This window comes from Parus major, chromosome 3 (assembly GCF_001522545.3).
Source record: "Parus major isolate Abel chromosome 3, Parus_major1.1, whole genome shotgun sequence".
In the NCBI taxonomy this organism is placed as follows: Eukaryota; Metazoa; Chordata; class Aves; order Passeriformes; family Paridae; genus Parus; species Parus major.
In genome coordinates this window covers 52,353,298-52,369,103 of record NC_031770.1, presented here as the reverse complement: position 1 = coordinate 52,369,103, position 15,806 = coordinate 52,353,298, and the positions used below count along the sequence as shown (strand labels likewise).

General features: G+C 42.9%; 1 protein-coding gene across 1 annotated transcript; it reads left to right on the top strand.

The window, feature by feature from the left end:
• The first annotated feature begins 6,713 nt into the window (after positions 1-6,713).
• Positions 6,714-14,521, top strand: RSPH3 (radial spoke head 3). Its single transcript, XM_015620382.1, has 8 exons — positions 6,714-6,906; positions 7,062-7,152; positions 8,462-8,591; positions 9,110-9,255; positions 9,791-9,994; positions 11,102-11,264; positions 12,324-12,410; positions 13,828-14,521. Exons 1-8 carry the CDS (start codon positions 6,776-6,778, stop codon positions 14,016-14,018), a joined length of 1,143 nt encoding a protein of 380 aa, XP_015475868.1. The 5' UTR covers positions 6,714-6,775; the 3' UTR covers positions 14,019-14,521.
• The last annotated feature ends 1,285 nt before the right edge of the window (positions 14,522-15,806 follow it).

Below are 15,806 nucleotides of genomic sequence, written 5' to 3'. Positions count from 1 at the left end.
GCTGCTCTATGTAAGATCTTTCTTCTATATCTTCCTCCCATGATTGCTACCTTTGTACCTCAAGCACAAGACGCAACACTGGTGTAAGGTTTGCTGGCACAAAACCAAGGCAAAAATATTAGTGGATGGAATTACACCAACCTTTTTTGCCCACACTTTGTATTTCATATTTACAACATGTACAGCTGGCTTTTCCTTTTGTGTGTGTGCATTTGGCTCTTCAGAGTTCTTTATACTGCATACATTTTGGTGAAATAGGATTTGACATCTTCTTGTTTCAACGTGGTGTAACCGGTCAACAAGACTGCACACCCTGCATTGACAGGTAGTATTAGGGAAGATAGAGCATCCTGTTGGTCACCCAGAACTCTGTTGCTTTTGAGACCAAACCACTCTGTAGAATGCAACTGTGGTCCACAATTCTGGCACTTATAATAAAGCCAAGAACTTTGGAGTTTTTGGTTTTTTGTTGTTGTTGTAATGGGATTGTATCTCTTCAGTCTTTTGCTTAGAACTAGATTTCTAATTTCTTGTAACACTAAAGCCAAAATGGATAGTTTGGGGATCCTGCTTGTATTATGTATACCTTAATGCTAAAAAGCTAATACTGATGCTGAAAGCTAATAATAAAATTACTGCTTCATAGTTCAGTTCCATATTATAGGGAGTTCCATACATGACGGTTTTTACATAATGGCTCCTCTTGTAATATTGCTATCAAATGTCTCCAATTACAGCTTGAAGAAGTATCACAGCTGATAAGAACCCCATCTGTGTTGTTTTTTATCTGGGAATAGGAGTTCTTATTTCTGTACAGAGTGTTCTGGTTTTGGTGCTCATACATCACAGGAGACCAGGTGGCTTGCTGCAGCACAACACCAGGTTATACCCAGGTTGACTCATTCCTTGTTCATAAACTGCAAGTGACAATTTCAGCTTCCTATCATACCCAGGCAGGTCTCTTAACCTGATAAGAGAATATTACTTTTTACTACAGTGAGGCCACTTGGCTATCACAGGGCTAAACTCTGAACAAATAAGAACATGATGCTACTCTGGTAGAATGAGTCAGACCACAGTTAGTGTGGCTATCATGTGTTTCCAGGAGGACAATTTCTGACTACAGGAAAAGGAAACCCACCTTGGGTAGGCGTTCTGGTTACATTTTTCTCTGAATTTTGTTAGCAGTCAGTCCTTATCACATGTGTAATCAGAACAGAGTGAAAACTTTAGAGGATCTTCTGAAAGCTAAAAATTCAGGAGAGGGAGTAATTTTTAAATAAAAGGTCAGACAATGATAGAGAGAAAGATCCACGGGAAAAGGGGCAGCCATTGTTGGAGAAGTGATATAATCCTCATATGGACAGTTGACTATCATATACATCGCTGTCTTCAAGTCTCTGTGGCAGCTAGGTAAAAATTGTTTTTTCTGACTTTCTGTTATTCAGAAATACTAATTATTGAATAATGTTTTTTCTATAAATCCATTGCTTTTATTGTTTTAATCAGTCTTTCCCATTCACTGTGATAAATACATCAATTTAAATCTCACTTCTGAGTGAAACCCATTCCAAGTTCTACCTGTTCTTCTACAAAGGGAGAGAAAAACACAGATTATTTTCTGTTTCTAACCTGAGGTGTCAGCACATAAATATGAACAAATGGTTCATAAATTCTAAACATGGTTAACTCCGTTGAGCTCTGCTTCCTCTGCTAGGTAATAATATGAAAAGGTTTATATGAAGGGTTTCACACTTTCTAAACAAAACATGCTCTTCAGCCAACAAGTCTATTTACAGAACTTATCCAACGGCTACTCAAAACTCTTCCTTCCTACAACCCACAAACCTCCCACCAACTTCCTCAACAACAGTTCATATTCAAACCCTGCACCTTCAGTATCCCACAGGTTATGCTGAAAATTATAAAACTGTGTTTAAAAAAAAATTAAAGCCAAATCCAAGAAGTTTCCAAGTCAGATGATCAGAGAAGATGCTCTTACAACACAGATTAGAGATTTTTTCTGTTCTTCCATATGCTTTCTGCACAGCTTTGGGCCATGCAATTTTCTCTCCATCATAAACATTTAGCAAGTGCACCTGTGCAGCTGTGCCTGTGATTTACCTACGGGATTTCTTCAGCACAACTGGTAACTAGGCGAGAAAGCAACCACAGTATCATCCAACAACTTTGCACAGTACAGGGCTGTACTCTGAGGAGTACAGAATGTTACATGATACAATAAAGAGATGCACACCCATCTTGTGAGCTACAGACACCATAAGACATGGCATTAGAGAAATCCTTGGGTGTGAGAAACAGCAGAGCAGCCACTAATTCTCCATAGGTCATCAGGGTGGATGATCTTGAGATAAAGACCAGAGACTTGTAGTTAGAGCGTTCAACATCTGGGTCTGCTTTTGCCAAAAAGCCTCCTACCCAGTGCAGTTTTTGGATTTTGCATTTTATCTCAAATTAAGCACCGGTGATACTGATCTGCATCCCAGAGATGTGATAAAGGGCAATTTATATCAAGATGGATGAACACCAAGACTACAGTTGAAGGAGCACCAGAAGCAGATCTGTCTTGTTTCTTACTCTGCAAGTTTAGTGCAGTTGAACAACTTCCCTCAATAGAAGGAGATGCAAAATAAGGCAGAGCTTCCTAGGGCAAAAAGATGGAGAGGGAGAGCCCTGTTCAAGACAGGGAGAGGTAAAAGGGGGTGGAGCAGGATAGCAACCCACAATCTGAGCTTAAACAGGAAGGTCACCAACAACTGATTTTCCATTTAGTAATGTAATGAATGATAGTTTAAAATTCAGTGTGCTCCACTCTCTGAGATGCTTTATCACCCCTTCGTAATCTTTACTAGTCACTCTCTCTGAAAGCACATGGTGACAAAAGGCAAGAATGCAGCCCGAAGAGCAGGCTTGTATCACTGAAAAACAAAGCTTGTTTTTCCAGAAAACAAGGGGAACATGGAGGAAAGGCAACCTAGGGAAAATGGTGCTGAGAGTCAGAGGTAAAGTCATAGGGGGAAACAGCATTGTAAATTTTGTCTGGAAACCATGATTAATAAATATTGTTTTTTCACTAGTGTTGGTGAAATTAAGGTCTTGAGAACTGAAACTTTCTAGTCCTGCCCAACCCCACAAACTCAGAACTGGAGTAGAGAGGAAGCTGTGCTGCTACACAGAAAAGGAAGTTTAATAATTTGGGTTGAATATATGAGTGATAGGATCTAAATTTTTTTCTATTGGTGTTTCTATATCATTATTAACAGCCCTTTTTAAAAAAGTATTGATGTCACCAGAAGAACTCAAGTTTAGCTTGGTATTTATTTCTCCTTCTATGTCTCACATCTGTCAAAACTCCCAGGTTGGCACATCATGTTTTTTAAAGCTGTGTATCTCCCTGTTAGGACCAGGCCTGTTTATCTCTCATGCCCTGAGTCCAGCACCCATGAACAGCAGCAAAGACCCCATCTGCAGGCTGGCAGACACCAGTGATACAACACTGACACAGTATTTGCTAATTTCTCTGATCACATCCCTGTAGCAAATTGAAATAGGTTCCAGGGCATGTCTATCAATTGTTCTCTCCCTGTATCAGGACAAATAGTACATATACACCTCACTTGGGCTCTGTGTTTTTTTCATTTTTGCAGTCACACTGACTGGTCTCCATGTCTGTGCTTTTTGTATTTCCATCAGATATCTCAGGGCATGATTATTTCTTGGATTTTCATGGCTATTTCATGCATCTCCATCCCTGGAGATTTTCAAAAGCTGGCAATCTGATCTGTCTTTGTAGCGAGAGGGTTGCACTAGAGACCACCAGAGCCCTTTTCAGTATTGATTGCTCTGTGATTCTTTGATGTCTACTTGAAAGCAATGGCATTTTGGCTTCAAAAAAATTACTTTCAAGACTGAGAGATCCATGCCTTTAACTGCAGGCTCAAGGGGGTAAGAATCACAGATTAAAATTCCGTCCCAGGACCATGGAGAACCAAATCTAACCCATATTTCATGCAATTACACAGTTTTACACCAGGGAAGCATTCCTGTGATTTTATAGCAACCATGGTCCTGCTCCAGACAGAAGACAATGCTCTAGGAAGGCATTATGCCCCTTCCTGTCCTTTTTTGGCAATTAAGCATTGCTTAGGTCCATAAACCTCCTTCTTTTCTTAATTATGAAATGCTGCAGAAAGTTAAGATGGTGGAAACTGGGCTCAGCTAGTCTGCTCAGCATTGTATTGTGCAATGCACCGTGGCACAAGGTCTCCCAATCTAGCAACATCCAAGCTAGAGCCCCAGGAAGACCCAGGATCAGCACTGTAGATCCCTTATATTGTATTTCAAGGTGTCATTCACTAGTTACAGAAGCATCCCAAGTGCTGCAGGAAGCAGTGGGTGTACATCTTCTGTTACTATACACTGACACCTTCACATTTGCTTTGCTGTGAATAAACTTGTTTCACATCCAAAAAAAGAAAGCCAAGGGCATGCCATAAGGCATGGTACAGTGCCAAGAAATTCGCATGAAAACAAATAAAAAAACCAAGTATGTTCAAGGCCTTTTAACAGACCCACAACAAACCTGGAAGGAGATAAAGCCCTCATTCTGCAGCTTTCAAGTCAGCTGAAGGCTCCCTTCAAAATACCTTTCTTAGCTGCCATATGGGAGATGGGCTGATTCATTCCTTGCTAGCCAGGCCCATTTCCCAGGCAGTACCTGTGGCACTGCGATTGTGCAGGTCCAAGAAAATCCTCCCAAAAATATGTGAAAAAGACATTGCTACTGTAAGATCCAGAAAACAAGTAACGGCAGAAATCTGATTACAATCAATGTGGTTTTGGATCCTGCTCCTCTCAGTCTTGTGATGACACAAAGTGATCCAGAACTCACCAGGTGTTTTTAGCAAAAAATCCCCCCAAAACCAAAACACACACACACACACACACACAAAGCAAAAACAAAAACAAAACAAACAAAAACCAAACCCAAACCCCACCACTCCCACCCCCCAAAAAAGAAAAAAAAACCCAAAAAACAAAAACCAGCATAAAAGGGAGCAAGGGAGAAGAGCTGCTTTTTTTCTGGCCATGGCTTTGTCATTTATAAACCTGCAGAGACCTTTGCACTAAACTAGTAACTGAGGAGATAGCAGTGTTTCATGATGATAAAGAGGAGAGTTGCTGCCATTCAACAGGTGAACATAACAGGTGAACAAGAAATTATCCAAAAAGCGAGACACCAGCTGACGCCAGCTTAACAAAATTAACTTGTGATGCAACACCTTCATCTTCACAAGATTTGTGGTCAAGAGGGAACAGGCAGCTTCTCAGGAATCCTTGCTCCAGTGGTTATAGGCTGTCTTCTTACTGCCTTCCTATCCGATCCATTCTAGCCAAATTTATAGGATTATTCAGGAAAGCACATTCTAGATAGCTTTAAACTGATATTTTTAAGGCTATGCTACAGCTGTTTTTCACATGAAGAGAAACACCAGATTTGTAACAATCATGCAAAGGTCTACCCAGATTTGAAGTCCCCAGCCTAAAAGCACTATAGCCAACTATATAGCCAAACTTAAATTTCCAGAAAATATGAGTCAGGTCTCCAAAATCAAAGGATTGTATTGGTTCTGGTCTGACTTGGCTGGACTGAGAACCCATTCATTAACTTTGCTTGCCCAGACACAAGCAAATACCGAAGGACTGCTCTCCCCTCCTACCCCAGTGACACTTGCACTGTACTTCTGAAGGCCCATGTCCGCTTGTCCCAGCACCCAGCCAGCAGCAGTGCAGTCAACACAATTCCCATTCATCTATTGACTCTGAAATCTGCACAATAATGAATTACAAAAATATTCTTTTTTTTCTCCCTCGTCTCCCACACTTAGCTTTTTGGTAGTTTTTGGTTTATTTTTTAGTTCGGGGTGTTTTTTTTAAACTTGTTTCCCCAATAGTTTCTCCTGCTCCACAGCTTTCCCCATGCCTTTGAGGCCCCCTCAGGGTTTCGCGACCCCCCGGCCAGCCTTTGCACGCCAGCAGACGGAGTTAAGCCACCACCTCGCGTTTCCCTGGGAAGCTGCGGGTCCCGGGGAGTTATCCCGGAGGCGGCGGGAGGACGGTGACACCTCGCGGTGCGAGCCCTCACTGCCTCGGGCCCCGCGGCGCTGCTGCCGAGCACGAACCCGCCGTGGGTCGCGGTGCTGCTTCTCCAGCGCCCGGCGCCTCCCGAGGCTTGGCCTGCGTCCCGGTGGGAACAGCTCCGTGAGGGGGAAGGCCCCTACAGCAAAGGGAAAGCTCTGGGGGGACCTGACCGCGGGTTCCAGTACTGGAGAGCCGACAAGAGAGCTGGAGAGGGGATTATTACGAGGGCATTATTACAGGACAAGTGGGGATGCATTCAAACTGGAAGGGGGTAGATTTAGATTAGATGTTAGGAAGATGTTTGCTGGGGGGGTGGTGAGGCCCTGTAGCAGGTTGCCTAGAGAGGCTGTGAATTCCCCACCCTGAAAGTGTTCGACGTCGGGCTGGATGGGGCTTTGAGCACCCTGCTCTAGTGAGAGGTGTCCCTACCCATGGATGATCCTGACAGAGCCTCCCATCCCGAGCCATCCCGCGACCCCCGCACCGCCCGCGGCCGCCGGCCCGCGCATGCGCCGCGCGTTGCCCGGGAGACGGACGCCGTTACCGCTGCCTCGGGCGCGCCCGCCCCGGGCGGAGCCGGAGCCGCCTCACGGAGCCACCGCACGGAGCCACAATGGTGCCCATCCGAGCGTCCGAGCTGAACCTGCCCGCCGACATGCCCGCCGAGGTGCCCTACAGCTTCTACAGCCAGCCCCGCTCCCTGGTCTCCCGCCCCAAGTACCGAGAGCAGTCCAATAACGAGACGTGAGTGCCGGTGTCCGGCGGGCCGCTGCCCCGCTGCCCTCCGCGCTTTTCCCCTGGGCCCAGCTCCCCTCCCGAGGAGCGCAGTCCCCGCCGCCCTGCCTTTCTCCCGGCGGCCGGGGAAAGCCGCAAGCGGCGCTGTCTGTGCTGTGCCGCAGGGAGAAGGGCCCGGGGCGCTACGGCAACATCATGGTCGACCCGAGAGTGGTGCGCGGAAATGTCCTGTCCGTCCGGCCCCCCCCACCGCAGGTATGGGCGTTCTTTAAAGTGCATCATGCTACAGTTGTCTTGGAAAGCCATAGGTAGGGCAGCAAAGCTGTTCCTCATCTACAATTTTAACTACCAAAGCTGTAATTTTACTTTCAATGTTTCACGTAGTCACAGGCTCTCCAGTTAAACCAGCCTGTGACTGTTTCCAGCTCTTCTTTAAAGCACTTAGTTTCATATTAACTTCCGCAGTTCTGAAATTTTATCCCCCATTAAGTGCTTGATGCCTTTGTTTTCCTTGTCCGTTTCTTTACTGTAATGGTCCTGAGCACAATTCATTACTCGATGATCTGCTATCTGTTATCATACATAAAATGTCATCAGGGAGAATTGCAGCTCCTGGGAAACTGAGTCGTGGGGTAGACTTCGGTTTATACTTCCCCAGAAGCAGAGCTGACTATGGTTCATTCTACCCCAGAAGCAGAGCTAAATGGTCCAGCTGTATGCAAAAGCTGCTTGTAAGGATGCCAAAGTATTTTGTTGATATTACTGCTATAGCCTGATACAATGGTAACTCGTAGAATCTTAGAATGGTTTGGGTTGAAAGGGACCCTAAAGATGATCTAGTTCCAACCCCCTGCCATGGTCAAGGACATCTTCCACTGGTCCAGGTTGCTCCGAGTCCCACCCAAATGTGATACTTTGTTTTCAGAGACTATTTCTACATAGATAATTTGATCATATATTAATTTAAATAAGTCTGTATTTTTAAAAGCTACCATTTGAAAATAACTTTGTGTTGTTCAGTAGCCATTTCTTAGAGTGAATTATATGTAAGTTTTGTTTAAGAAGTTCAAAGCTGATGTTTATCTCAATCCATAAGTAGAATACTGAATTTAAATGTTATTATGAGTTTCTTTTGTTTCATCAGCAATAATTAGTCCTATAATTTTTATCTAGCAAAAAATTCTGTTCATAATATGATAACTGGAGTTAAGTCCATTTGACCTCTCAAAATTTGAAAACATATCATTTTAATATACTTTATCTAACAAAGTTCTGTATTCAATAGTCACTTTCAAATAAGAAATGAATTAATTATTACTCTTAGCATGAGATGCCATTATTATGTGCCTGTAGGCAGCTAGCATAACTTATTCATTTCATGCCATAGTCTTTAAGTCCCCTGAAAATTTAGGGCCAGGACGCAGGAAGTAAATCCAAAGTTCTAGATAGCTAGCATTAAAATCAAAGAGCAACCTTCATTTTTCTGTAGGGGCAACTGAGTACCATTTTCAAGTACAAAGTGTATTCTGTTTTGTGGGTGTTTTTCTCCTTCATCCGTGCTCAGAGTACCCGTGAGGTTAAAAGGCAGAGGAGAGCACAGAAGCAAGGACTGGCCAGAAAGCTTACACAAGAGCAAATTCAACCAGGAACACCAGAGCCTGTGGAGGGAAGAGAACATGTTTACGTGCAGACAGGTAAAAGGCTGTATTTTTTTTTATATCGGTCTGAAAACAAAAGCTTGCTGATCTATATTCATTTGCTTAATTGGTGATGAAGTTGGTAGAATCACACAGTTTAAAATCATAGACTGCTGGAATCAGAGGTTCTAAACTTGTCTAACTAGTGACATTTTCCCAGAAGGTCTATTTTTCAGTGTACATTCTTGAACACTAGTCAAGACTGCTTCATTTATTGTTTCCATTTTCAGTGTAATCAGAGAAATTTCATATATGCTTAAAATTGAAGGTTTTAAAACTTTTGCTTAAGATGAACTACCATTTTGGGGATCACTTCCATGAAGTGCACTTAACATTACAGAGAACACAGCATCAGGTGGCCTGACCTATGTTTTGAGAGGCCTTTTTTCTAACTTCATAGAAAACATTTTATTGCACTCTTTGGATGTAATTCAGAATGCAAAGTCATCAAAAACAGCTGAAAGCTAAAATAGAAGGAATCCCACTTAGAGTATTCATTGTGCTTTTTTTTCTAGAACTGTATTTGGAAGAGATTAGTGATCGGATAATAGAGGTTGATGGAGAGTGTCAAACAGATGAATTTTTGGACAGACCAACCACTCCACTCTTCATACCAGCCAAAACAGGAAAAGATGTGGCCACACAAATAGAAGAAGGAGAGGTATAAAGTCAGTCCACAAGTGCTGTCAAAATATTTCTCCCTTACAAGACACATTTCTGATGCAAAATTAAATAGAAACAGAAAATAACTAATCCTCACAGAACATGCAAAAAAACCCCAAATACACCTCACCAATGTCTGCTTTGAGGTTAGGTGCAAAATTAAGGAAGATGTATCTCCATGTGCACTGGTTTGGCTGCTTTCAGCTAAGCGATAGTGTTGAGGAATGCTCTCTTCTGTAAAAACATGTCCAGCCCAAGAAGGGGCAGAGAACACAGAAATAGGGTCTGGGTGAGTGCTCAGTTTCTCCCTGGCAGTCCCCATGGGGGCTGTGGAAAGGTGTGTGGTGTCTCAGTCCAGCCCACTCAGCAGCACTTACGGTTCTCTGCCTTAGCTGACACTGGTCCCTCACCTGCACCTCTCCAGCCTGACTTCCATACAAGGGCTTTGTTCATCCTCCTTTTCTCCTTCCCAGTCCTTGTTAAGAGTAATTGTGATCATGGGACATTTTTCTGTTTCTGACTCCCATCCTCAGCTGTTTGACTTTGACATTGAAGTTAAGCCAATCCTGGAAGTGCTGGTTGGGAAAACAGTTGAGCAGGCTTTGCTGGAAGTCATGGAGGAAGAAGAGCTGGCCCAGCTGTGGTCACATCAGCGTGCCTTTGCAGAGCTGCGTAATGCAGAGTTTGCTGAATTGCAGCGCTTGGAAGAGCAGGACAGGCGAATCAGGGAGGAGAAGGTAGGACTTCCTAAGGGCAAAGTCTGTCTGAATGTTGTCAGAAGGGAGAAAAATATTTCCAGTACTGAATGACAGGCTGTGATATAAGCATATAGGTATGCCCAAAAGGGTACTGTCAGCTTTGATATACCTTAAAGTATTTTGATAACATACAGCTGCACTCTGCCACTTGCTGTCATACAACAGCACCACACTGTTGTGTTTATTTGGAGCAGTCATGATTACTTGGTGTAGTTGGACACCTGGACAAAAGGCCAAAACAAACAGCATTTTCTTCTGTACTTGGTACAGCTGTTTCTTAAGCCTTTTTTTAAATAACAAGTGCTAAACAAATAGTCAGAGTGCTTGGAAGTAAGAGAGATACTTGGTTTTTCACACACAATGCATGCTTTACTCTGTGTGCACACAAACATCTCAAGATTGCAAAGTATTATGCTATATTTATAATATTTAGTAATATTTAGTAAATAGGAATAAACAGAAAAGGCAAGTCTTGATTAATTGCTACTTACTTGTCATCAGCCACTATATTATACAATTGTATAATTGTATTTTCTAATGTTTTCCTGAACAAATTTGAGTTTTAATTTTTTTGTACATGCAATAGAATATAATATTAGACGATAAAAAAATTAGTTTAGGAAATATAAAAAATTTATTTATAAAAATTTAGTTTAGGAAATACTAATCTAAATTCATCACATTCCAAGCCAAATAACCAGCTTGATCTGCAATAATAAAGGAAAGAGTCATGAGATTAATGTATGCAAAGGCATCAGAGAAGGGTTTCATTTGGCCAGCTGTGATGCTCTTATTTTACAGACATGCCAAAATCAGAAAAGGAATACTACACAAATGTGTTTTCCTGAAAATTGGGGTATTTTAATACTCCATAGATTAAGTACAAATTTGCTTTCAAGCAGTCTTCCACGTGAGGAATTTCAGTGGAAGTTAGTGGCTGCAAATACCAGGTAGAGATAATAATTATCTGTAGTTTTTACTGTCTTTGCTATTTATGGGACACAGACTATGATAATTCTTCAAAGTCTAGATCAAAGTAGTCACAGCTGAAGGCCTCTAAGTTTACATGCATAATTGCCTTGACAGGAACGTCGCAGACTGGAGCACCTGGAAAAGCTGCAGAAACAGAAAGAGACTGCAGAGAAAATTGCAGCTCGGGCATTTGCTCAGCGTTACCTGGCTGATCTTATTCCCTCAGTCTTCAACAATCTTCATGACAGTGGATTTTTTTATGACCCTATAGAAAGAGGTTTGTTTTGTTTTTTATTTTTAAATATGTAAAAAGAGTGAAGTAATATAAAGCTCAAAACAACAATGAAACATAACACATTATCCTATTATTTAGAATAATGTCTTAAGACTTTATTCATTTGCATTTGTGGCTGAACACAGAAAAACATTATTGGTCAGCTGTACAAATAGTGAAGAATAAGCAAGAGCTGATAGTGTGACAATGAGAAGAGCTACTTTGGAACTGGAGAGAAATAAATGGGTGGGTAGGGATTGGGAGAGAGAAAGATCCAAATTGAAGTACATGTGTTTTTATAGAACAGACAAAGAAATCAGTATGTCATTCTGAATATTTTTGAACGATGATCAGAGCAAGGGACAAATTAGTCAATTAGAATTAGGCCCTGAAAATAATTTTGGAATTGTATGTCAGTGACTTCCAAGCCCTTAGCGTCAGCAGCATCTCTTATGAGCTACCTTGCTGCACCCCACTTCACCAGTCTCCACACGGGCACAGACCACAGCTTGGGAATGGTTACGCTCTCTCCAGGGTAAGTCATGGGGTCAATGCAGAAACTGAGTGTGTTTTGCAACCAGGGAAGGCTTTGGGATCACAGTGTACAAAAAGTATCATTTGAGAAATACATAGGCAAGCAAGAGCTTCTTAGTCAGAACAAATGCTTTCAGCAGACCAGAAGCCAAATGTCTTTGGAAAGCAAGGCAGGAAATGTTATTCTCCTGACTTGTTCAGGATAGTTATTTGGATCTTGCTAGAACATGACTGTGTATCTCATCTGTGCTAAGCCTTTCAAGGGTGCCAGACCTCTTTGAAATTAACTGCAGTTGGGAGGACTCTGCTCTAAATCTATAATGATCATGAACCTCAGTAAAATAGGACGGAGATAAGAAACCAAACAAGATCTGAGAGATTCCATCTGACTTTACAGAGAAAGTGCCTTTTGGCAGGGGGAGTTCATCCCTTAATTGTTGTAGCAAATAAAAACAGCCACCAAGTCCTGCTGGTCATCCTTTATGAAGTGACATTTTCCCTTTGTTTCTTCCTGCTAAATTCTTACAGATATAGAGACAGAATTCCTTCCATGGCTGATGTCAGAAGTGGAAGAAACACTACAGAAGAAGGTTCTGGGAAGGACGATGCTTGACTGTAAGTTACCAAATCCTGGAATGTAATCTGCCTGGTATTCTTGGTTGTTTTTTTTTGCTGGTCAGAACAAATGTCACATTTATATGTTTATCATTGGTTAAGGTAGGAAGTGTCATTTTAGGAAAATCTCCAAGTACCCATGGCTTTTTGTGTTGGGGGTTTTGTTTGTTTGTGTTTGTTAGTTGGTTTTGTTTGTTTTTTTACAATATTAACATGTTTAATTTTGGAAAACTACTAGTACATACCACTAGCTAACTGATTTTCAGCTGAAACAATAGAAGTGTCAGTCATGCTGCACTATCCACTCTCTTCTGACTTTATACTGTTTGAGGTTTGTTAGCACTGGGAAATACTACACATATGTTAGGAACAGAATGGTTAAAGAACACAATTATTTTTTTCTGCTATAAAGCTTTTACTTCCTCTGTGTTACATAGCTACCACTGCTGTAGTGTTCTCTGTAGTGCACCTGATTGTGCCAGTGGGAACAGAAAAGCCCGTCTTGTGTACTGCCATGTGTATACCATGAAAGTGTCTTAATTTGCTTGTGTAATCTTCCAGAGCTATGGCTTATTCTCCTACACAAAAAGAGGATGATGGCAAGCCATGGTTGACTGGGAAGTGAGGTGACCGATTTTTCCATCAAAACAAGGGCTTGTCTCCTTGTCAGTCAATAATCATGTCCTTGTGTTTGAAATAGGTTGAAATATTGGTCTTCTTTGGGCTAGTTCAAGCTAAATATTTGGGCTCTTTTATTTGTTCATTTGTTTATTTGTATTTGAAACACCTGAAAAATTCTGTCTTGTGTAGAAACACAAAAGCATGGTGTATGTGTGCCCAGCAGTGTGCTCCTAGATCAAACCACTTGGTACACTTGCATTACATCTTCATTCCTATAGTTTTCCTCTTGCTGAGATTTTGGGTTTATATTACAATTGTGTTTGCTTCCTTTGGTTTATTTTTAGTTTAATCAGGACCCTGAATTTTATTTGTGAAGGTATAATATGATTTCAACAATTACAGCTGGTGTGTTAGGTATTTTATGTCGATACATGTACCACTATGTACACTCGAAGATCACTTCTTCATGTAGCTCTTCAGAAGGAAGGGAAAATTCTCTTCTTTTAAGAAAAAAAATATTGTATGTGACTACTGAGTAAACATTCTAAGGAGAATGGTGCTTCAGGATACAATACTGATGAGAATATCTATCATATTCTTGTTAATTCTGTTTAAATTTTTAACCAGGTACCATTGTCTTGTTCCAGTCCTTAAGTATTTCTTAATTTTTAGAGTTATTTCAGGGTTCTTACCCTATCTAAGGATTTATGGGTCAGTAATATAGATAAAAAAGTAATAATCTCAAATTATAGGATTTTTCCTCTGTGGTTGTAAGTGGTGGCTATTTCTGTTTCAGCCTTGATTCGTACGGTGGTGGAAAAACGCTTAGATGAGTTTAGCCGGCCACCCCCACCTGCTCCGACAGAGGCACCTGCTGAAGAGCCCAGTGCAACAGATGCAGCTCCCCAGGTGTCTGGTGAGGCAGATGCTGATGACCAACCAGTTGAAGATGAAGAAGAGACTGACCAGCCTGTTGCTGAGGAATAGCCTTCAGATTCCACCTCTTCTCAGTTAGAAGAATAAGGTCAAGAAGGAACAGTGGATTTGGAAACTGAGTAACAAACAGGCAAGTCATCAAGTAAATGGAGACCAGTGGCTTAGAAATAAGGAATTAATTCCTGTCTATTTACAGGTATTGTGCCCTAGTCATGCTGAAGGATGAACCTAAGCAACAGTAAAGCATTAAAACATGTTTTCCATATGCTGGAATTGCTGATTTCAGGCTGCTAGAATCAAGAGAGAAGTTACTAGTGCAGTGAATGACATGGAAATTCTGACCCCTTTTACACAATCCAGTCCAACCCATCAAAACCTGGGAGGTTTATGGTTGAAAAGTAATGCTGTCCCACACCAAGGTCATGAGAAGGATGTTAAGAGCATCATAATAACTTTTGCAAGGGCTTTGATAATGTTCTTGGAACAATATTTCCTTACTTTCCTTATTTTGAAAGGTAGTTACTACAGTACTTAAATAAATTTATTTTGACTCATGTTAGTCTTTCCTTTCCTCACAAACTTGAATGGATGTCTCAGCAAGTTATAGAGCCAAAGCAGCTGTTCCTGAGGCTTGTCAGTTTCAAAAGAGTTACCTGCCCCTGGGAATTTCTGCCTGTGCAAAATCCCCCTCAGCATCCTCTTTTGGAGCCCCTCCTGGAGGTCAGGGGCTGGAGCTACACGCTAAGTAGCCTCGGTTTGCTTTGTAATCGTCCTTTCCTGCCGGTTTACTGGAAACAGTACCAGACATGACTGACAAAATGTGCCTTCCCTGCCGTGTGTAGTTAGTGGGTCCGATCACGGGCCAGTTCCTCAGGTGGGGCAGTCCCCCGCACAAAGGTACATCTGTGCTACATGGCAGCACCACCGTGTCCTTGCTGGGTCAGTGTTCCCAGCAGCAGCTGTCCCCGGCAGCAGGTAGGGAGGCCCGCAGGGTGGCCAGCTCTGCACGCACGGGGGTTGTACGGGGGTCTGCAGCTCCTGGCTGTGTGCGGGCAGGGCGGAGCTGCGCGGAGGTGCCGGAGGGAGCGGGCGCTGCAGGCACTAGAGGGCAGGTTAGCCCACGGCAACCCGGCTGGAGAAACGCGGAGAAGGACGCTGCTGGTGTCACCTTTTGCACATTGCACACCCTGCACTAGTGACGCCCGTCTGAACTCCCCTTCTCTACTGAACCCCAGTGGTGTCGAACTTTTGCAAAATTTACTCATTTATCGCATGAGGAGCCAGCATTTGAATCACCCAGTGCAGTCCACTCTGGCTCATAGAATGACAGAGTAGTTTGAGTTGGAAGGGGCCTTCTAGATCATCTAATCCAATCCCACGCCTGCCATGAGCAAGGAAATCTTTCACTAGGTCAGGTTTCTCAAAGTCCCATCCATCTTGGATGTTGGTAACGGAGAAGGTGGAATCATCTCCTCAGGGTTGACCCGTGACAGCACAAGAAACAGCCACTGGTTGCTTCAGGGGATGCGCACATACTGCTGGGCTGTGAGTCTGCAGCTGAACCCCAGGTGAAGGAAGCAAAACCGGGACGTGTGCGCAGAACATTCTAAATGCTGTGAGGTGCCCTCCTGGGAAGTTGTTAACCACCAGCGGCGCAGGTCAAGAGGTTCTGTGAATCCTCACAGGCAAGGACAACTCGGCGGCCACGGCAGAGGCAGTGTCGGCGGCCGGGCAGCCGCGGCGCCCGCACTCCCCGGCGAACAAGCTTCCCGGTAGCGCCGCCGCAGAGCGAGCGCTCGGGCACCAGCGGCGGCGGAGCTGCACCCCCGGGCCGCCCCC